We start from the raw sequence: 22,784 nt of genomic DNA, 5'->3' as shown, positions 1-22,784 counted from the left end.
TATTACTACAATGCCTTAAAAGCAACCTCTAGTTTCTTACATTTTCAAACTTCATTTTTTTTTTAAGATTTTATTGGGGAATCGGGGAAGGAGAACAGACAAGTTTCTGTCCTTTTGTTCTTCAGTCTAGTTGTGGAGGACGTAGCTTCACTGGCCCATGTTGGTGTTATCACTGTGCTCTTCCTGGGTGAGGCAGTCACTCACCAGCCTCTGGACGGCCACGCACAGCGGCTCTTGGCAACTCACACCGGCTGCCGGCTGCTCATGCTGGCTGCCGGCCACACACGGTAGCTTATGGCAGCACACTGCAGCCTACGCTGTCACTGGTGACTCATGGCAGCCCAGCTCCAGTTCGAGCTGTTGTTCACCATCTTAGCTGTAGAGAGCAGTGTCACTGGCCCTCATGTGGGATCCGAACTGGGGCCCTGATGCTGAGCTGGCATCCCAAGCCAGCTCTTAGCCAACGTGCCACTCGGCCAGCCCTCAAACTTCATTTTTAAACACTCACATTTTCACTGATATCTAAAATTTGCTCTTTCTTTGCTTTGCTTTTCCCTCTCCCTCCTTCCCGCCCTTTCTTCCTTCTTTCCTTAACAAACCCATAATAATGCTTAGCATATGCCAGACACTTAACTCATTTAATTCTTACAACAACCCTCTGAGGTAGGTACTACCATTATTCCCATCTCATAGATGAAGAAGGAAGTTGAGGCACAGATGGTAAAGTAACTTGCTCCAGGGTACAAATGTCATACACGGCAGAGCCAGGATTCAAACCCAGAGTCCATGCCAAAGTGAAGTCATTTTTTTTTTAAGTTTCTATTGTTTCTGGTTTTTCATGTTACTACTCTTAAAGTTTCAGCAACTAAAAGCAATCTGTTTGTTTTCCATAAACTACCAGGTTTAAGACGTATGAGGCAAAGGAAAGGAGCTCTATTGACCATGTTTATTAAATCAGTGGAGGATGCCATGAGTGTCCAGAAAGAATAATAACTGAGGCAGAAGACAACACATTCAGTTTAGGACATTAGGTGGGGGTGCCTGAAGAACAAGCAAGTACAGGAGGCTGGTAAGCAGAGGGTATGTGTTCTTCTGAATCTTCATCTTAAAGAGTGGGGAGTCTGTGCTGGAGCTAGAGGAAAAACGGGAGGACTCCAGGGGACAGTAAGCCGTGAGGGGTGGGCTGGATTCACTAATAAAGGGAGGAGGGCAGCCTGCACTCAATGTCTTAGGAAGGATGAGGAAAGGAGCAGAGAGAGAAAAGGACAGAGCAGGGTCAGGGCAACAGACATGTATTGGACTTGGCATGGGGCTCACATAAGCAGAAACAGTGACACGGGAAGTTCACGTAGGTCAGAAAGGCTCCTCAATCAGCATGTGAAATCCTTACCAGCAAGACAAGTCGGTGTGCCTGTGCTCTTCATATTGTGCGGAGTGATCAAATACCAGGCCAAAATATCACACAGCCTCATTTTTAATATAATGACATCTAAACCTATGAAACTGATGATAGGCTGAGGCTTTTATATAGCTCCTGAGAACATTTTAAAATGCATTAGTGTACAGGATTATTATTATTATAGGAGACTTTTAAATTTTCCATGCCTAAAAGAGGGTTTCAGTCACTGTAGAAACATACAGTATAGACATTTGCTATTAATTAGACATTCAGTATTTAACTAAGGTTAAAGTATATTTGAGCAGGCAAAATGCAGTGCATGCAGGAAAGCCACAGAGAGAGCATATCCCTGCATATTCCTGCCTGGGCTGGGACACCCAACATCTGCAAAGCTTACTGTGATGTATGGCATATTCATCCTGCCATGCTGATACCATTAATGTCAAGCAGAGAATCCCGCAAAGATTTCTGGGAGGGTGCAATGTAAGCGAGCCTTTGAGAAAGAGTGGGATCTGGCACATAGTTAAGAGGAAAGTGCAATCAGGAACAAGAGAAGAACGTATGCAAGAATATTTGGCTACATCCAGATTGTTTTATTGACAACGAATTTTTACAAAAGAATTGCCTCTCTTTCATGTCTTTTTACACTTAAAATTTACTCAATCATTAACACAAAAATAAGATGAACATTTTTTCAAAAGTTACAAAAAAGGAGATAGTGAAAAATCTCACTCCTAACCAGAGATATCTCTCCTGAGATACTCTGTGAAGCTGTGTTTCTTTGAAACTATTTTAAACTTAGATTTTCTCCTAATTCTGGTTGGCATTTCCATGATTCAGTGATTCTTAACTAGACATCTCATCTATAATATGGTATGATTCTCTTTGGCACATCTCCAAAATTTGCACCAAGAACATGGCACTCTACCATCTAGGCTGGAGTTCAAGGTGCAGACAGGAATAGAGGTTTAAAAGAAAAGGCCTGGGTCTTACCTTTCAGGTAATATGTTTGTATTTCTTTTTTTAAGATAGAACTTTCCTCTTTATCTTGCCAAACTTCTGTTGAGTCAAACAACTTATCTAATGAATGTCTATTTAAACACACACACAAACACACACACACACACACACACACACACACGTCACTGGAATTAACCCCTGGTCATTCACAAAAGGTGAAAGAATTCAGACTCAGAAAAGTAGGAAAGCAAAGAAAATTTTATTTAAGAAAGATGCCAGCATAGATGTTGCCGGGGCAGATAACTGCACTTAACTTCAGGTTAGCTTTTTCTTATACAGTAAGTCCCCGACTTACAAACATTCTCCCGGAAAAGAACTCGTTTGTAAGTGAGTCTTATACAACTTTGACACAAATAAACAATGTAAAGCATAAAAAAACTAAACACACACAAAAATACTGTAAATAAACTATTTTTACTTTTACAGTTACCTTAAAATGGTGGTACAGTACAACAACTGGCATATAGGGAATTGCATGGAGTGAACTGACAAGAGCAGACACGTGAGTTACTTCGAGATTTATTCACATCTACGAACGTTCATAATGCGAGGTCTGTTTATATCTGTGAAAGTTCACAACTCAAATGTTTGTAAGTCGAGGGGACTTACTGTATAGGGAAGGGTAGGTAAATTTCCTTACAGCAGGAGATGCGACGTATAGACTGAGATTATGTGATTGATATATATTGGTTATATAACTAGTTTCTTTCTGTGCATGCTCTTACCTAGAATGCATACAAAAAATCTCACAGGGGGGCCGACCCTTAATGTTCACTTTAATTGTATTATAATGAAGCTAGAGTTCACATAACAGCCAGATGTCAGCAATTTGTGCAAGTGTCAGGAACCAGCTAAATCCATTTGAGTCTTATCTCCTCTTTTTAGGGGTGTTTGGACAGCCTGATTGATCTCTACAGGGGATGAGCCTGGGCGGTTCCTGGGGAGGGGATGTAGGCCTGGACAGTCCTCCCTGGGGCTCACTTGTATTAACTCTTTTTTGCCGTATACACACACACACACACACACACACACGCACACGCACGCACGCACGGGCCGCAAACCCTGCCCACCTGCAGGTCCTTTATAATCTAAGAACTTAAATCAGGAAACCAACATTGATCATAGCTACCTTGTATATTAATAGAGTATCAAGTTGTGTTGAATTGTTTTAGAGTTGTAGTCTCCAAAACGGAGAACCAATGCACCCCAAATCAGACTATAAGGCAATCCTTTGGGGTGTAGGAAAAATTAGAACTTGTTTACAATTACTTTTTTTTTTTTTAAGATTTTATTGGGGAATTGGGGGAGGGAAACAGTGTTGGGGAATCGGGGAAGGGGAACAGACAAGTTGCTGTCCTTTTGTTCTTCAGTCTAGTTGTGGAGGACGTTGCTTCACTGGCCCATGTTGGTATTATTATTGCGCTCTTTCCGTGTGAGGCAATTTGTTGCCAGCCATTGGACGTCTGCTCACGTCGGCTCATGACAGCTCATGCCAGCTGCTGGCCACTCACGCTGGCTGCCAACCACTGGCAGTAGCCCATGACAGCCCACTGCAGCCTACGCCATCGCCGACTCAAGGCAGCCCACCTCCAGTTGGAGCTGTTGTTCACCATCTTAGCTGTAGAGGGCACAGCGTCACTGGCCCTCATGTGGGATCTGAATAGGGGCCCTGCTGCTCAGAGCCGGTGCTCCCAAGCCAACTCTTAACCAATACGCCACACGGCCAGCCCTACAATTACTTTTTACTGGTTACTTTCAAATTTATATCATGGGAAGCTTTATATTTGCATAATAAATCAATAAACTGATACATGTATAAAACATAGAGACATATTAGGAATGCATATTCAAATGTATTTTGCTAATGAGGGTATATAATTTTTAAAGTTTTGAGGATTAAACCGCTCAATATAAGAGGTGTTCACTTCTAAAAATAAACATTTTATTGAGTTTCTAAAGTATATGAAGTGCTAATTTGGGTAGAATAGAGAGAGAAAACAAATTTTAAAAGGGACAAATCAGGGGGCCGGCCAAGTGGCTCAGTTGTTTAAGAGCACGATCTCTGAGCCAACAGGGTCACCGGTTCGATTCCCACATGGGCCAGTGAGCTACGTGGAGCTGAGCTGCCGCTAAGCTGCCAACAGGCGGCCAGATGGCTCAGCTGGTGAGAGCACATGCTCCTAACAAGGCTGCCGGTTTAACTCCTGCATGGGATGGTGGGCTGCGCACTGCCCCCACCCGGAACTAGATTGAAAATGGCAACTGGACTTGAAGCTGAGCTTGCATCCTCCACAACTAAGATTGAAGGACAACAACAACTTGGAGCTCATGGGTCCTGGAAAAACACAATGTTCTCCTCCCCAATTCCCCAATACAAATCTTCAAAAAAAACCAAAACAAAACAGGACAGGTCAATGCTGGATTAGATGGCAAATTTTTAGAGGGAAAAATACATAGCTTCCTTTTTGATATGTGTTTCTTTTCAACCACATCACTGCTGTAAGCATTACTAAAAATGAAGTGTATGTACCATTGTTATGGAGATAGGTTCTGAATTCAGACTGGCAGGTTCAAATCCTACTACACCACTTACTTTAGAGAGGGCTAAATGATATATTAGAAGCGGCCTTTTTCAGTGTCTGGTACTTAAGAAGCCAAAATGTTAATTATTAAATAAAAAGAATATCACTTAACAAACATTAGCTTTCTATAGTAACTGAAATGAAACAGCTGAGTCATGTGTTAATTTAGCATAACTTTTTGGAATGATGCTTTTGAGGGTCTGACTGAAATGTATTTAAACAAATGGAAGCTTTTTTCCTTCTTTTTTTAATCCAAAAAAAAAATCCCCTCAATATCACTCCCATGAACTATTTTGTCTTGGAACAGCTAATGTAAATTAAACGTCAGTCTCTCGCCAATCGGACACCGGAATAACTGTATACAGTATATTTTCTTGGCTTCACTTTTATGTGGAATATGTGTTTATATTTTGACCTTTTGTCTTTAAAAAAGAAATACAGAAACATTTTTAAACAGCAGCAACTGGAATGAATTCTTTTTTAGTTTCCAAACATATTAAGCTACACATGGCAGAGCCTATTACTGAAACATTTATAAATGTTACACCAACTGTGTTTATATTTCTGATTTTTTTTAGATTGTTTTGTTTTCATGTAAGCCATGACCTACAAATTTTAGCTCAAATTCTTTCCACAAAATACTTACATAATGGAACAGTCTGAGTCATTTTGGATTTCCGAAACACAAACCTCGCTCCCATAAAATAAAGATGATGACAGGCATCATAGTGAGGTTTCTATACGGGGTTTTGTGCCTTTCCAAACCACACCTACATGGTATGGATAAGAGTGGATGGACAATAAGAACAGGGCCAAGAACACGATGATAATAATTCATCAAAATCAGAAAAATCACTGCACCCTTTTCTTTTCAAATCCCTCTTCTTAAGCAGTTGGTACAAAAATAAAGTCTAATATGAGATTTCACAGCAATGAAAAAAAAATCAAAGAGCAAAAAAAATTGGTAATAGGCAAAGGCACTTCTTTTTAGCCTAGCTTTTTAAGCCTTGTCTATCACCTTGATAGAAGACAGAAAGAATTCATAATATGTAAGTTAATATAAATAGCACACAAAATGTACGTGATAGTTCTATGAACAAGAAGACCGAAACCAACTAGATTTGGGTAAAGAACTTCTCTGGCTCTCATCTGCTCCATCTGTTAAATGAAATAAGTTTATATACACTATCGATGAAACAGTTTCTAACAAAAGGATTGATTCTTAAGGAGTCTAGAGACAGAAAACTGAAGAGAATAATCATTTCCTTTTTCTTTAAAAAAATAAATAAATAAAGGGAAGGAGTTGGCTCTCAATACAATTTCTGCAGGTAGTGAAGGAGTGAATGAGCATAGTATCCTACCTTCCAACTTTCATACATTCCTTCTCCGAATAGACCCTCCCAGGTCTCAGCCCCTTTCTGGTATCCTGTGACTCTTGCCACTGCTAAGGTAGATACCCCTGCAGTCAGTCACTCAGTCTCCCTCACTGAATCCCTCACCTTTAAACAGTCCATGAATCCCTATCTCCACCATAGGTTTTCTCTATTGCTACTTTCATTAACTGACTTTCTTAATGGGTTACAAATAAACTCAATGACCAATTCAAAAGTCTTTTGTTAGTATCTATACGTTAAAAAAGAAACACATTTGTTTTTTGATACAGCTATGAACAAAATCTTGACAGCTGGAAATTTACTGGAATCTATGGAATGAGATTGGCAACAATAAGAAACCATCAATTATTTACCCCTTCCCATCCAGATACAGCACATCACTTTATGTGCAACCTCAAATGGAAAGCTTGTAATTATCTTACATTAAATAATAGCTAAGGGGTTTGATTTTTGAGACAGGTAGTCAAATGAAAGTATCCAGTGCTTCAATTTTTGTTTAGGTATTTTCATTCTATGCCCTCTCTTCCAAGTATAAGTCACTCAAAGAACCCTTCACAAGTCCCAACTGATTTTATTTTTCTCCTCTCTCTTCCCATCCCTCTGTCCCTCCAACCCTCCCTCTCTTTGTCTGTCATTCTCCGTTTACCTTCCTCCCTCCCTTTTCCCAAAGCCTAAAGTAACAGATGGATAAGAGTTTGAGAAGGGACACTATTTCAAGTGCTTCGATTTCCCAATTTCAAACCCTAAAGCAACCCACTTAATACTATCAAAATTAATAATATTCTTAACTATTCTACTTTGAAAATCACAATTACCATTTTAAAAAATCTTTTCAAATATTACTATTTTATGCTCATAACTAAAATAATGGCTTCAATATTTTAGCCATTTGTCATGAATGATGTAATCCATTTCAGGAGGATTTAAAACTACCACATACATTTCTAATAGCCAAAGACCAGAAAGTCTCATTAATTACAAAATCCTGGGCTCTTAACTACAAATTATGAGTTGAAAGGATGTGGGTTTTATTACTGTGCAACATGACTTCACATTAAATCCTAAGTGGAAATGCACATAAGCTCATTTCCTATTTCATCACTCTAAAAAGTGCAAATGCTAGATTCATTTCCACCAAATACAATAAAATTGCTATCCTGCAAGAAAAATGTACACTTCTGTAAGATTTCATGTTAATGAGACATTTAACATGTAATCAATGCTTGCTGCGTACAGTCCTAGAAGCCTTACGAATGTGAATCCATCTGTCATTGTAACAACTTTATGAGATGGTACTATTAGTATGATAACATGTCAACATGCCTAGCACTTTGTACAGTAAAGAAAATAACTGTTGTCTGAATTTAAAGTTAATCCAAAAAACCTGACTTTCATGAACATTTTCAAACCAATTAAATGCATTTAAGAGGTTGATGATACATTAAAAGATATTTTAACTTTCAGTTAGTTGCATAAGATAACTACGACTAAAATAAATTTCTTTAGTCGTATGTTGACAGCTACATGCAGTAGAACACGAGCGCTAACAATGGCTGCTTTGTCTCATGATAATCTCCAGTCACCATAAAGAGAGCAAGTTCTTAAATAAGGGCACACAGAAGTGAGTATAATAAATCAGCCAAGGAACAATTCTTTAAGGCCATGATGACTCTACAATTTTCTGTTATCAGTTAGGCCATGAACTCAATAGGTAAACACATTTTTTACTCCACGTATGACCATGTTTAATAATATTTTCACAGCAGATTCTGACGAAGTCAATCTGTCTTACTGCTTTGCCATCTCATTGTAGGAAACTCACATAAACCATTTCAACAGATGAGTTTCTGACTTTTATTTTTCAAGTTAGAATGAAGCTTAGTTCTCCTAATTCTGTATCTAACACAGATATTTGCTTATAATTCTCTAAGAAAACTTTTTCAGACACATGAATATTCTTCTAAACTCTCCTTCAACCATTTCTTCTCACGAGAAATAACTTTGTTCTCTTGGTCTCCCACCACCACCACCACCACCACCACCACCACCACCGCCACCACTAGGAGCTCCAACTTTCAAATATTTTGCATGATTTTAAGGATCTCTGGTAAATTCTCCATATTCCCTTTAAATTGCGTAAAAAAAAAAAAATCAAAGGTAAATAAGATTCTCCAACAAAGATGTGACATATGTCAGAATTAAGAGGATTAAGTCATAGTTTTTACATGGCAAATCTCTATTTATATACCTTTGGCATGTTTGCTTATTAGGTATAGTTCTATATTTTCAGCCTGTGTATCCCCTTAGAATTCTAGGTCTTTTTCTTCCACAATATAAAAAATTAGTTCTTCCATATTTTATATTAGTTTTTCTCCCAGGTTGATTGCCCTTCTTAACCCATATGTAATTTATTTTGTTCTGGCCCCTTGTCAATTTATCAGGGTTATTTGGAATTTTATTTACTTCATTTTATAATTTCAGCAATTTCACTGAAGAAATTATTGGACAACACAAGATCTCACAATGATGCCAGTATAAAACCATTACAGGTATTCCCCACTCTTCAAAAGTTCATGTTACACCACCTCACTTTTACAAAAGACCTTCACAAGTACACACCTAGATTCGCTAACGGAAAGCAATCAAAGAGGATTTTTGCTTTTACAAATGGCAAAAAGCGAAAAGTGTTCAGCGTTTGTTTTGCAAGTTCTTACAGAGGCAGTGTGTACCCCGAGCAGCCAGAGTGGTACTGCTTTTACAATATGCTAGCGTTATTTTAGGTTTTATGTGTAGGGTTTTTTGGGGGGAGTGTCAAATTTTTTTCCAACAAAATGAATGTTGACAGTTGACAATACAGTTTTTTCAATGATTACTGTATATGTCTTTTCTCTTCCTTGTGATTTTGTTAACATTTTCTTTTCTCTAGCTTACTTTACTGTAAGGATACAGTACATACATATACATATAACAGTATATATACATATAACATGTGTTGACTGTTTACATTATCCTTAAGGCTTCTGGTCAACAGGCTATTTGTAGTTAAGTTTTGGGGGAAGTCAAGAGTTTTAAGTCGATCGGGGCTCCTTATCCTCCTCCTCCTCGCCACTTCCTGTTGTTTAAGGGTCAGCTGTAATTGCTTGTTCACTTTGCAAAAGATTTCATAGGAACGCTCTACTTTCAGATGGAGGGACACCTGTAAGAGCCACGGATTCCACTCCAAATTGGTACTGATCCAACTCTTTGGCCTTTAAACTGTAAGCCCTTCTAATAAATTCTAAGCCTGGGAGGACTACCCTTTCAAAAGTGACAGGTCAAGTTTATTCCCTTCCTGCATGATGGGGAAGAGAGAGGCAGAGTCTCCATTGCAGCTTCTTTCAGGACTTGAAGAGTTCCCCGAAAGGGGGAATCACCCTATGCCATTATTATTCTAACACCTGAAGGTTGCCCTTTTAACCAGAATTGAAAGCAAACTGAAAATTGAAAGTAGAAGTGATAAAATTAGAAGAAAATGGGAGAGGAATGGGAACGCTATCAGCAGAGAAAGGGATCCTTTGGAAAGGTAGGAAAGAGTAAAAAGCTCACCTTCACCCATCTCACTATTTGGTCTGGTCCCACCAACGGCCATACTGCCAGACCCTGGATGGCTTATTTCATTCAACCACCACACCAGGTCAATGTCATGTGCTTGATCCCTACGTGAGTCAATGGGCACGTTTCGTGGTAAAAAACTTGCCTTTTGCCCAATCTCTCATAAATACCAGCACTTGTCCTGAAGGGATTCATGAGAATGAGTATAAACCAATCAATGGAAATTCATCACCATTACTGAAAAAATAACCAGGAAATGCTCACCTGTGAGTCAGCCCATAGTAGATTTCATTTAGGAGGAACTATGGATGGTCTTGGGTCAGAGATGTAAGTAAGAAAACCAGGCTCTGCTACTTACTAGCCCTGTGTGTGTCCTTGGACAAGTTAGTTTTTTTAGAGCTTTAAACTCAGAACACATGACGGTAGAGCTTGACATAAAAGGGAGGCTCAAGTGATGCTGGGCCCCACACCGTTGTAGAGTTAAGAGCACAGGGATAGAGCCAAGCCTCCCTGTGTTCTGACCCTGGTTTTGCAGCATACTAGCTGTTAGACACTGAGCAAATGAGTCTCATCTTTCTCATGAAGCTGGGATAATGAATTAAAGCAGTTAGCTAGAGCTTAGCACATAGTGAATGTCAATAAATGGCAGCTATTTTCATTGTTAACACAAAAAAGAGATAGGATCATCACTATCTGTTGATCAATGTTTCTCAAAGTGTGGTCAGGGAGCTATGGATATCAGAATGTCCTGGCATGTCTGTAAAAAAAAAAAAAAAAAGATCCTATATCCCACCCCAACCTATTCAAAAAGATCTCCAAGAATGGTACCTGGTAATACTCATTTCTGAATCAAACTTCCTTAAGATGCATACTAAAATTTAAGAATTCTTGATTCAGCTGGTCTTGTGCTGTGTCACAATAAATTAAGACTTGCCTTATACTTTTTATGCTAGGAAAATTACCCAGTATCTGGGCGTTGCTGTTGTTTTGTTTTTTGGCACTTTTTTGGATCTAAACATTACACTGATAGGCTCACTCCTGTTTTTTACGCCCCCAATGGCACTGTCTTGACTTTTTTCCCCCTCTCTGACCAGTGGTCAGCACACTATGGCTTTGGTCTGTGGCCAGTTTGTGTAACCCCAACCTCCAGAGGGAATATGTGTTCAAAGGGTTGTTTTAAAAAAGAAGACTATGCACTAGAGACCAAATGTTGCTCACAAAGTCGAAAATATTCACAGTCTGGACCCTTACAAAAAAGTTTGCCAGCCCCTTGGTAGCCTGTAATTGTTTTTAAACTCCAGGTCTCAACATAATTTACTTAAAAAAAAAATAGGAGAGGATTATAATAGAAAATATTCTGGTATATATTTTCAACTACACCTACTAGGGGGAAGTAACATTGCCAAAGTTCTTGTGTGTGAGTGTGTGTGTGTTGGATTATGATCAAATTGTATCTGGTTGCAGTCAAAAAAGTTTTTAAGCCCTTGTGGGTATGGCTGGTTAACAAGTGCACCTGGGTAACAAGTGTTTATTAAAACTCACTCGGTCATTTTTACAATAAAGGTATCTTGGAGAATATAAAACCATATAAAACGATCCTTGCTGTCTATAACTTAATGGATAGTTTTTTCTATTGCAAAATGGAAATAAAATCTGTTCTGAATACAATATACATTGTTGTAAGGAAAAAATGGAATCATCAATGCCAACTACTTCAAAAGCATTATACAAACAAAATATTTTAGTTATACTAATAACATACTGTATTGAACATATATAGGTTCTTTACCAAATCCCTTAGTTCCTAGTTTCCTTCAATCTTGGAAACTAGTCCTTTTTTCCTTTGTGTGTGTGCATGTGAATGTGTATGTAGCATGTGTGCTTATGTGTTAGAGCATAAAAAGAAGTATTAGATGCCTCTGCCCTTTCTGTGTCATCCACCAATGGCTTCTCCTCTATTTAAAAGATGTATTCTTTTCTCCTTTTCTTGTTTCTAGTAAGAAAAGCATTTGATTAAATTCTTGTGCAAAAAAAGAACAATCAAGACTATGATTATCCTACCCTTTGAAACACTAAAAAGTCCAAAATAAAAAAATTTTAATAACCTTTCCTTTTATCTTTATAGAGCACTTATCTCCAGGATTTTTGTGATTGTTTCAAACAAGCTAAAAATGTTATTTTATAACACATTTCAAGAATTTTGCAAAGAAAAGAAACACCTGCCTAGGAACATACACAAGAAAATGACACTTTCAAATGTTTTCATTATATGAAATGCGTTGCAGACACACAAACCACAAGCAGTGTAAGTAAAAGCTGGTGCAATGCTGAGTGCAGGTTTGCCTTATGCCACAAAGAGAAACACTTGCACACTGCACACCATGTTGTTTCAGCTTGGGATGCCATAGAGATGGGATCTAGGCATTTGTGTAAATACAGGAAGCCGTAAATGTGCCTGTGTGTCTGTGTTAGGAAAAGAGGATTGTAAGCAGAAGGGGTGGGACTTGCCAGGAGTAGCTATTTGAGAAAATTCCTTTTTCTTTCCCCCATTCATTCTTTCTAGCTTCAGTGTCTGGCACAGTCCTTACAATTACTCACGGGCTTTTCATTCTAAAGACAACTAACAAGCTTTCAGAACTTCCTACAGTGTTTTTCACACATTAAAAAAAAAAAGACACCAAACCATTCAATATTTGTTTTAAATAAAAAGCAAACTATTAGCCTGTTTCCTCATTCCACAGACCCCGTGGGCTGCTGGCTAAAAAGGATCCTTTGTCGTGTATCTAAAAAAAACCACAACGCAGTATTGGTAAATTGGAAAATAATAGATTACTTTGTTACCAAGAATGTCAAAGCTATCGCCACAAATTTTGTTCTGCCCCAGTGAGTACAATTTCATGCTCCTTTTAGAGAATTTGCCCTCCAAACAACAAAGCCAATCCAACTGAACAACCGTCGTCTTTCCGCTCTGGACATTCCGTTAATAAATATAAGGGCTGGAAGAGACGCCAAGTGGGCCAGTTTCCTTTATGCACAATGGTATCCGTCCAGCGCAATATCTCCAACCACAGTGAAAGTTGTCTTGCAGATGCCAATCCCAGGCCGGCCGTCCTCTGCCTCCCAGCCAAAGACCAGAGCGGGCAGATGGGCAGAGAACCCTAACCTTTCAGCTCCCGACCTCCAGAGGAGAGGACGAGAGAAAAAGCATGACAAGAGAACAGAGTAGGAAGGTGGGCGAATGGGAGAGACAGAAATGGATGCTGAGGGGGTGGGCAGGAAGGTAGGGAAGGTGGAGAATGCGGGGAGAAGTGAATGCGAGCAGCTACAGGATTACAAAGCAAAGGGGGGAACGGCGGTGGGGAGCGGGGGCGCGCAGGGGGTCGATCCTCACCGTTGAACGCCCCGGTATCCGCAGCCTCCTCCTCCTCCTCCTCCTCCTCCTGCTCCCCGTTCTCGGAGTCTGTGTGCATGGGCTCCTCGGCGAAGTTGACCCCTTTGCTGGGGGTGCCGCCCCCGGCGGCGGCGCTCGCGTCCCCCCAGGTCCTGCCCTCATGGCCGGAGCGCGCGGCGCCTTTGCGCTCGTTCTCCTGCTGCAGGCGCGTGAAGTGCTGCAGCGCGAACTCGAGCAGGTCCGCGGGCTGGTGCCTCAGCACCTCCACCGTGAAGCCCTGCAGCAGCTCCGTCAGTCCCGCCGGGATCTCGATGCTCATCCTGCCTCCCGTGCGGCGGGCGCTTCGGCGCCGCCCTCGCCCCTTCCCCGGACCGGCCTTGGGCCCGGCAGGCGCCAAGGAGCACGGACCGCGCTGGCGGCGCTACCGACTGCGAGCGCGGCGCACTGGGCCCCGGCGGCCCGGCTGGCCCGGCGCGCGGCTCTCGGCGCGCGGCTGCTCCGAGCGACGGCGGCGGCTGAGCGAGGGCGGCCCCGGGAGGGCTGGCAGCATCTCCAGCTCCTCCCGCTCCCGCCGCGGCCGCTCCTCTCCGCCGCCCCGCCCCGCCGCGGCGCGCTGGAGGGAGCTCCGGAGCGCGCCCACGTGACCCCGGAAACCATGGCAACCCCGCCGGCAGGCGCCGCGCACCAGCCACTCGGAAGGCTGTGGGGCTGAAGACGCTGGCGGGCGCCCGCGGGCTTGCTGGGAACACTGCCGCCGCGCGTGGCCGAGGTCTGGGGCCCCCTCTCAGCACTACCCGGGGTTCTCCCCCTGCCGACCGGGCGCGCCTCGCTGTCCGCATGCCCGGAGCGAGCTGGCCGCTCGGCCGAATTCCCACACGTCATTCACCGCGGGGAACCCACGCAGAGGTGGTGCCACGCGATTTGCCCTGAAACTTCAGCCTCCACCCTCGATAGCGGCATTTTATTTTCCTCCGACAATCTAGTTGCATTGATAAGTGTGGGTAATGTCTTTTGTTTAGAGTCATAGAGTGAGACTGGTTCTCTTTTGGACAAAGAAATAATACCCCATCTTTGTGACACCTTTCTTTTTCTTTCACCACATTTTATCCAGCCTTTCTCCATCCATCCTGTTGAATATGTTTTGCTTTACTAATACTATGCCATTGTCTACCCAGTGCATTTTTTATCATTTAATTGTGAGGCACTTATCAAAGTTAGTCGATAAACTTCAAACAGGATAGTTCAGCAATTGGAATAAAATGTCATGATCAGGACAGATGATCCCAAAGCAAGACAAGCTTTGCCTGATTAGGCTCTTACTGTTTATTTTAAAACTTTCCCTTATGCTTGAGTGATTTTGAATGATATCTCCAAAAATAAGAATACTACGATATAAAGAGAAATAGAATCAGAGTTGTGTGCTTTTAAGGTAAAAATCCTTGACTTTGAAATGGGGCTGCTTCTGCAAATATTTACAGTTTTGAGTTATAAAATTGTCGTTTGCCAATTAAATGCTGTTAAAAACACATACTTCATTTTCTACAATGACTACCATTCCATTATAAATAAAATATTTAAAGAGCAAGCTCACTTAGTTATTCTGATTTATTTTTCTACCCACAAAAAAGAGTAAATACATGACTCAGGAAATTCAGAGACTAGAAATCAAAATGTAACAAATTAGTCCCTTTCTAAACATACTTGTTGATATTAACCTTTTGTTTATAAGCCAGCTTGTATTCACTCCATGAGTGAATGTTTTCTCTTTCCGTTTCTTTTCAACCTCGTAATAATATGTTGTTTTAAAGTACTTCTAATTGTAAGAGTCAACATTTTAAGAAGTAAGCTTTTATTAAATACCATGATCCTCACTGCATAGTCCACAATATTAGTCAAACTCTACCCATATTAGCATTATATAAACCATATAATCATTATTACCTTTATAAATCTAGTAATTTAAGATGAATTTGCATCATCTCTATGATGTCTTTATTAAGATTAGCATTGTTCACATGTGGCACAAAATGCAAAATACAGTAGCTTAAACAAGATAGAGGCTTATTTCTCTGTGATGTAAGCAGTTCAGAGCTGGTATGGTGGTTCCACCGTCATCGGGCACCCAGCTGCTTGCTCTGTAACCTTCAGTTTGTGGTCCACAATTGCTGTTCTAGCTCCATTCATCTCACCCATATTTCAGCCAAGAGGAAAGTGGAAAAGAAAAGGGAATTTCTCCCCAACCTATATACCCCCCTCTCTAAGGACACTTCCACAAAGTTAAATATACCTATTACTCTTATATCTTCTTGGCCAGAACTTAGTCAGGATGACCACACCTATGGTATGACAAAACTGCATTTTCCAAAGGTGGCTGCAAAAATATCTGCTGTTCCATATGCTGTTCTCCCGTGTGACCTTGCCACTCCCCCATCAAGAGCTGAAATGTTAACTCCCCTCCTCTAAATCTGGATGGGCTTGTGGCATCTTTCACAGAAGCCATGCCAGTATGACAGAAGCTGCCAGCCTGGTGATGCCCTGTCTGAAATTCTGACCCATGGAATCTGTGAGCATAATAAATAAAGGTTGTTTTAAGCCTCTAAATTCTGGGGTAATTTGTTACACAGCAATAGCAACTGAAGCACTGGCTATCAGGAAAGCTTGGGAATGTAATCTTTATTTTGAGCAGTCATGTGCCAGGCCAACCAGTTGGAGATTAAGGAGAACCAATTCTGGAGACAATAATCAGTGTCTGTCACAATGCTTAACACCCTTTTCCCCAGAAATGACAAAAGAAAAAATGTTTTCTAAACATTTACAAGAGCCATATTTCAAAGTAGCATCCTACATTTTGTGTTTCAAAATGTGTTTATTCCTTTTGGTGGACTTTCTATATGAGGCATGGTAGGTGGCTCTCGGACATCAACCACACTGCCAAGGTTATGTGGCTATCATTTCTTTAGAGGTATAGAAGTGAGTCAAACATAAAATGCATTATTGGATTAGATGACCTATATGGTGTCCCCATCCTGTGATATTCTACAATAATATAATATCAAAAGAAGACATGTTGGATTTAAAACATCTTTGCAAACAGCTCTCTAATAACAATATTTATTTGCATCAACTCTTAAGTCAATAATTATGACCTGAAAAAGTAAAGCTTGATCCTGATATTCTTTTTATGTTAATGTTGTTCTCAGAACAACATGTTGACTTTTCAAATCATATTCTGGCTTTTATTCACTACCACTTAACCGTATCGGTAATATTGTATGATTTCCTTTGCTTTCATTTTCCAAATATTTCCTTTTGAACTTTGGAGTGCAGTGACAGTGGCTTATGGGGACTATTTATCTTAGAATTCTTTAAAAGAACCTCACTGATACTGATTCTTTGGTTGTTGATTTACAAAGCAATTTGTACTAGTTTCTCAGAGAATCAGAAGCAACTGCAGAAGAACTCCAAGAGTTCAGCATTGAAAAGAAGTAAGAGTGCTAACAAATTTGTTTCCACACATGGGAAATTAAACATATTGGATAGAGACATCAATTTGTTTATATGCAGCTGCCAAAACAGAACAGCATGGACAAGCCAATAGTTTGGCAAGCTTTATGATGGATAATAATAACTGTGACCAATCAGTCATTTCTTACCAACAGTTAAGATGTATCCTGATCAACTGTCTTTGGTGCAAGACATATATACCCACTCAAGGAAATTTTAAGGGCCGGCCAAGTAGCGCGTTGGTTAAGAGTTGGCTTGGGACGCCAACTCTGAGCAGCAGAGCCCAGGTTCGGATCCCACATGAGGGCCACTAATGCTGCGCCCTCTACAGCTAAGATGGTGAACAACAGCTCAACCTGGAGCTGGACTGCTGTGAGTCGCTAGCGATGGTGTAGGCTGCAGTGAAGCTGCAGTGGGCTGCCATAAGATACAGTGAGTGGCTGGCAGCCGACATGAGCGGCTGGTAGCCGGAGTGAGCTGCCAAGAGCCGCTGTGGCCGGCGACCAATCGGCCTCACCGGGGAAGAGCGCAATGATCACAATACCAACATGGGCTAGTGAGGCAACGTCCTCCACAACTAGACTGAAGAACCAAAGGACAGCAACTTGTCTGTTCCCTTCCCCTGATTCCCCAATGCTGTTCCCCTCCCCCAACTCCCCAATAAAATCTTGAAAAGAAAAAGGAAATTTTAAAAAGTGGGCAATTGAAAGGAGATAGGGGCTGTGCTTGCCCAGGACCCACTGTGACCATCATTGTCAGTTTTGTATACCTTTAGCTGTTCACTGACTACAGTTTCGGTGTCCCTAGTTCATATTTTCAAGAGAGAATCCACTTGGTCTTGACCATCCAGTGGATTGGCTGGTCTTAAGTGAGAGAGTCTCTCTTGGTTCAGTCAATGTGGCTAGTGGGATGCAGGATAAGGAAGTGGTCAGGTGGTATTAATACGTGACACGGCCAGCCTCTTCAGCAGAGAGAAAAGTTTCAAACATGGGCACTGTAGGTGATATAGGCACCTCACAACTTCTCTGCTAAAAGATGGTTAGCTCATAGCCTGAAAATCTTGTAAACATTTGGACTACGACTAAATAGAATATTTAATCTCTAGATGCAGCTTTGCAAAAGGCTGCCTCTGCAGGACCCACTTCTCAAGCTTGAGCAAGCCTCAGAAGCACATGCTGGGCTTGTTAAAACACAGCTGCTGGCTCCACCCCCAGATGCTCAGATTCAGTAAGTCTGAGGTGGGGCTTGAGAATTGCATTTCTGTCAAACTTCCAAGTGATGCTTATGCTGTGGGTCTGGGGATCACATTTTGAGATCCTATACTAGATTCCCTAGGGAAGAGTTTGTATTCATACCGGAAAAACAACTACTTGAAGTAACATTTTTGCTTAACATCAAACCATAATTTTTCTTTGGCCAAATGAAAACTAAGTGCAACTTCATTATTCTGTCCTCCTTTAAGGGGACTTGCAAAGTTAAAGAGATCCTCAAAAGCAATGTCCTTAAATGCTATGTTTCATAAATAGAGTGTGGGTTTCCTATTAAGGACTAGGTTGGACTCAGGTTTATCTCTGCTTCTTGAAACGCCACTAAAATAACGGTGAAAGGAATGGGTAAAATAAAACTATAAATCCATAAGAACAAAACACAAGAGAATCATAATAAAATTTAAAATAAAGAATTTAAATTACTCTGCCTTAAAAAGGAAGGAAATTCTGACACCTGCTACAACATGGATGAACTTTGAGGACATTGTGCTAAGTGAAATAAGCCAGCCAAAAAAAGACAAATACTGTATGATTCCACCTCTATGAGGTATGTAGAGTAGTCAGAAATCATAGAAACAGAAAGTAGAATGGTGGTTGCCAGGAGCTGAGGGAAGGGGGAAATGAGTTGTTTCATGGGTAGAGTTTCAGTTTTGCAAGATGAAAGAATTCTGAAGTTGGTTGCAAAACAGTGTGAATATTTAACTATAAGACAAAAATGGTTAAGGTGGTAAACTTCGTGTATTTTATGTGTATTTTCCTACAATTTAAATATTTTTTTAACATTTTTAATTACAAAAGAAAGAACAGGACAAGAGACAAGAGCAGATGGAAGTTGTCTGCTAGAATTTTGGAACTAACTTTGCAAACTAGAGAGTGCTGGAGCCTAAGCTTGGGTGAGGGATCAGTGAGAGGAAGCCAACAAGAAGCAAGATCACATCTGTATCACAGAGTGCAGAATCACAGAACTTGAAGACAGGGTACCTCTGAAGGGGGATAAGGAGTGAGGATTTATGCAATATTTGCATAGGGAGCTGATAACACTGTCCCCCTCTGGCCCCTCCTCTCTGGTAACTGCTCTCCTCCATTCCCAGAAGAAGATGGAGGGTTGACTTTCTGTAGAGGTCTGCACAGATGATTTTGGGGATCAGGTACTGTACTGGAAAGAAGGGGACTAATTCAGATTTGATGAACTGCTTATCAGTGGCCTCCGTCCGCCCTTGGGCCCCCACATAAGAGGATTCCTCTTTAAGGAACTGACCAGCCCGAGACAAGACCTACAGATGCTGACATTTGAGGTCGAAAAACCCAGTTCTGTCTTTTCACCCCATTTTGAAATTCTCCAGTCAACAACCACCACCACCTCCACACACTTCATAAACATGAATTCAGATGTCCAAGAAAAACTTTTAGTATGAAAGACTGGGCTCAAAATGAATGAACTATAAAAAACCAAAACAAACAAACAAACAAAAAACCTCAGCAAAGTAAAGACTGCAATGAACAGAAAAAAAATTTTTTAAGCACTTTAAGGGGCTGGCCGAGGGGCTCAGTTGGTTAAGAGCGCGAGCTCTGAGCAACAGGGTCGCTGGTTCGATTCCCACATGGGCCAATGACCTGCGCCAGAGCTGAGCTGCCAACAAGTGGTGGGAAGGCTCAAGGTTAGAGTGTGCACTCTTAAGAAGGTTGCCAGTTCGACTCCCACATGGGATGGTGGGCTACGCCCACCCACAACTAAGATTGAACATGGTACCTTGAGCTGAACAGCCACAAGCTGCCTCCGGGCAGCCGGATGGCAACTAGACTTAGAGCTGAGCTAGCTGCGCCCTCCACAACAAAGATTGAAGGACAACAACTTGGCTGTTCCCCTTCCCCAATTCCCCAACATTGTTCCCCTTCCCCAATACAATTTTTTAAAAGAATAAATAAAATTTAAAAAATAAAAGCACCTTAATATCCTCAGATATATAATAATATAATATATTATTTATGTAATATATATAATAATAATAAACATTTATTTAGCAGATACTATTCTGAGCACTTTATAGCCATTAACTCATTTAATGTTCACAAGAACCCTATGAGATGTATATAGTACTACATTAGAGATAAATAAACCAAGGCTCAGGGAGGTTAAGTAACTTGTCCAAGATCACACAGCTCACAATGATACTGGCATGGAACCCTAGGCACTCAGGCTCTACAGCCACTATTCTGTGTTTGAGGAATAAGAAAGAACTAGAAATTAAAATTATGATAGTAAAAATATCTATAAAACAGTTCAAGATAAAGTTGAGGAAATTTATCAGAAAGTAGAACAAAGGAAAAAAATCTAGAAAATGATAGAGAAAAATAACAAAATTATAGAGGATTGACCTAAGAAACTCAATATCCCAATAATATGAGTTCAAGAAAGAAAACAATAAGAAATTGAGAAAACTGTTAAAGAAATCATATAGGAATTTTTCCCAGAATTAAAGAATATGGATTTCTAGTTTGAAGAGGCTCATGGACAGGCCCAAGGGACAATAAATAAAAACACCCCCACCAAGCTTATAATACTGAAAATTCAGAACATTAACATAAACAGAGGAGTCTAAACGCTCAGAACATAATCAGACTTCTTAGCAGCAGCACTGGAAGCTAGAAGACAATGGAATGATATCTTCAAAATACTGAGGGAAAATTATTTCCAACCCAGGATTCTGTACCCAGCAAAATGAAGGTAGAATAAAGATATTTTCAGACATGTCAAGTTTTAGATAATACAAAGTCCCATTACCCTTTCTCAAGAATTCGAGTAAGTTTTACCAAAACAAGGAAATAAACTGAAAAATAGAAATATATAGGATCCAGGGCCAGCCTAGTGGTGTGTTGGTTAAGAGCTGGCTTGGGACGCCAGGGGGCCCCGGTTCAGATCCCACATATGAGGACCAACGACACTGCCCTCTACAGCTAAGATGCTGAACAACAGCTCAACCTGGAGTTGGGCTGCCATGAGTTGCCTGCAAGGGTGTAGGCTGCAGCCCTTGCTGCAGTGGGTTGCCATGGGCTACCATGTATAGCCAGCAGCCAGCGTGAGTGGCCATCCAGAAGCCGATGACTGATCTGCCTCACCCGGGAAGAGCGCAATGATGGTGCCAACTTGGGCCAGTAAAGCAACATCCTCCACAACTAGACTGAAGAACAAAAAGGACAGCAACTTGTCTGTTCCCCTTCCCCCAATTCCCCAGCTCTGTTCCCATCCCACAATTCCCCAATTAAAAAAAATAAATAAATAATTAAAAAAAAGAAATATATAGGATCCAGTAAGCAGATGAGAATTGACATATGCTCCCACCACCACGTCAACCAGCCTACCTGCACCTGTACTCACCTGTACTTCTGACTGCAAAGTCAGACATCCATGATCTGTCTGCTCCATCCTATTACTTCTGACCTACTCAAGGAAATTGCTTCTGCAGTTGCCACCTCTCCCCTGTGTCATCAGTGTTTCCCTTTCAACTGAACCACTCGGTGGCGACAGACTCTACAGGCCCCCTGACACCTGCGCCTGGTGTTGAAGTCCTGTAGGATGTCCTTCCCTGAGTGTGAGTGCTTCCTGTTACTTCCTTCTTGCCAATAAAATAGGGCAAATGTGAGGGGATTTTGCAGATGAATTAAGGTCCCAAAGCAGTTGATTTTGAGTTAATCAAAAAAGAGTTTATCCAGGACTGGACTTAATCAGCCGAAAACCCTTTAAAGACGGACTGGGGCCTCCTGAGGGTAGAGAGTCTCCTTGCTGGTCCGATAAAGCGAGCAGCCATGTTGAGGAAGCCCATGTGAAATGCTTTCTTCACTTAGTTTTGAGAACACTACTTTTTCTTGGTTCTTCTCCCACCTTCTGGCCATATCTTCTCAGTCTTCTTTCCTGGATATGTCTTAACCTCCTGACCTCTAAATGTTGAAGCACCACAGATGTATTCTTTCTCCACACCCACTCCTCAGTGATCTTATCAAGTCCAGTGGCTTTAAATGCCATTTATATGTGGGTGACTCTCAAATTTATACAGTCAGCCCTAACTCTGAACTCAGTACTTCCATATCCAACTGCCTGGAGACATGTATGAGGCACCTCAAGTTCACCATGTCATCAACACTGAACTCTGGTTCTGCTGTATCCGTAGCATCTAGAACAATGCTTAGGACATAGTGGGCACTGAGTATTTATTGAACAAGAAGAAAGAAGGAGGGGGAAAAGATGTTGTGTGAGGAGGGAATGCATGCAGAAGAAAGGCTAAAGGAATTCTTAGGATAGTGGTGAAGAAGGGCTTGGGATAGCAGCTGTTCATCCAGGTCTAACTGAAGCTGGAAATCAAAGACATACAGAAGGAAGCCCCCAAAGAAAAAGAAAGGCACTGATTAATTCTCAAATGTGTCTGACTATATTGAGAAAAACTACACTTCTAGAAGAGGGTTTGGAAAATGAATAAATGATAGTTTCAGAGAAAGCTAGACAATTGAAAAAAACAACATAATCTACTCCGGGGAAAACAGAAGGTTGAACAAGAAAGAAAATAAAAGTACACTCTGTGGCTTAGCCATAAGCAATATTTATGTAGTCATAACAATGAAGACAACAAGTACTGACAAAAC

At 41.0% G+C, this 22,784-nt stretch overlaps 1 protein-coding gene across 1 annotated transcript in view; it reads right to left on the bottom strand.

Moving 5' to 3' along the window:
* PRKAR2B (protein kinase cAMP-dependent type II regulatory subunit beta) overlaps positions 1–13,964 on the bottom strand; it is a 98,430-nt gene extending 84,466 nt beyond the window's left edge. Inside the window, exon 1 of the mRNA XM_019631607.1 lies at positions 13,378–13,964. Within this exon, the coding sequence (XP_019487152.1) occupies positions 13,378–13,696 (319 nt within the window). The 5' untranslated portion in view covers positions 13,697–13,964. The remainder of the gene's footprint in view (positions 1–13,377) is intronic.
* Positions 13,965–22,784: the final 8,820 nt, after the last annotated feature.

The sequence above is a fragment of the Hipposideros armiger genome, unplaced genomic scaffold (genome assembly GCF_001890085.2).
Source record: "Hipposideros armiger isolate ML-2016 unplaced genomic scaffold, ASM189008v1 scaffold_1017, whole genome shotgun sequence".
In the NCBI taxonomy this organism is placed as follows: Eukaryota; Metazoa; Chordata; class Mammalia; order Chiroptera; family Hipposideridae; genus Hipposideros; species Hipposideros armiger.
The sequence above is the reverse complement of the archived record's forward strand: the minus strand, read 5'-3'. Positions and strand labels throughout refer to the sequence as shown.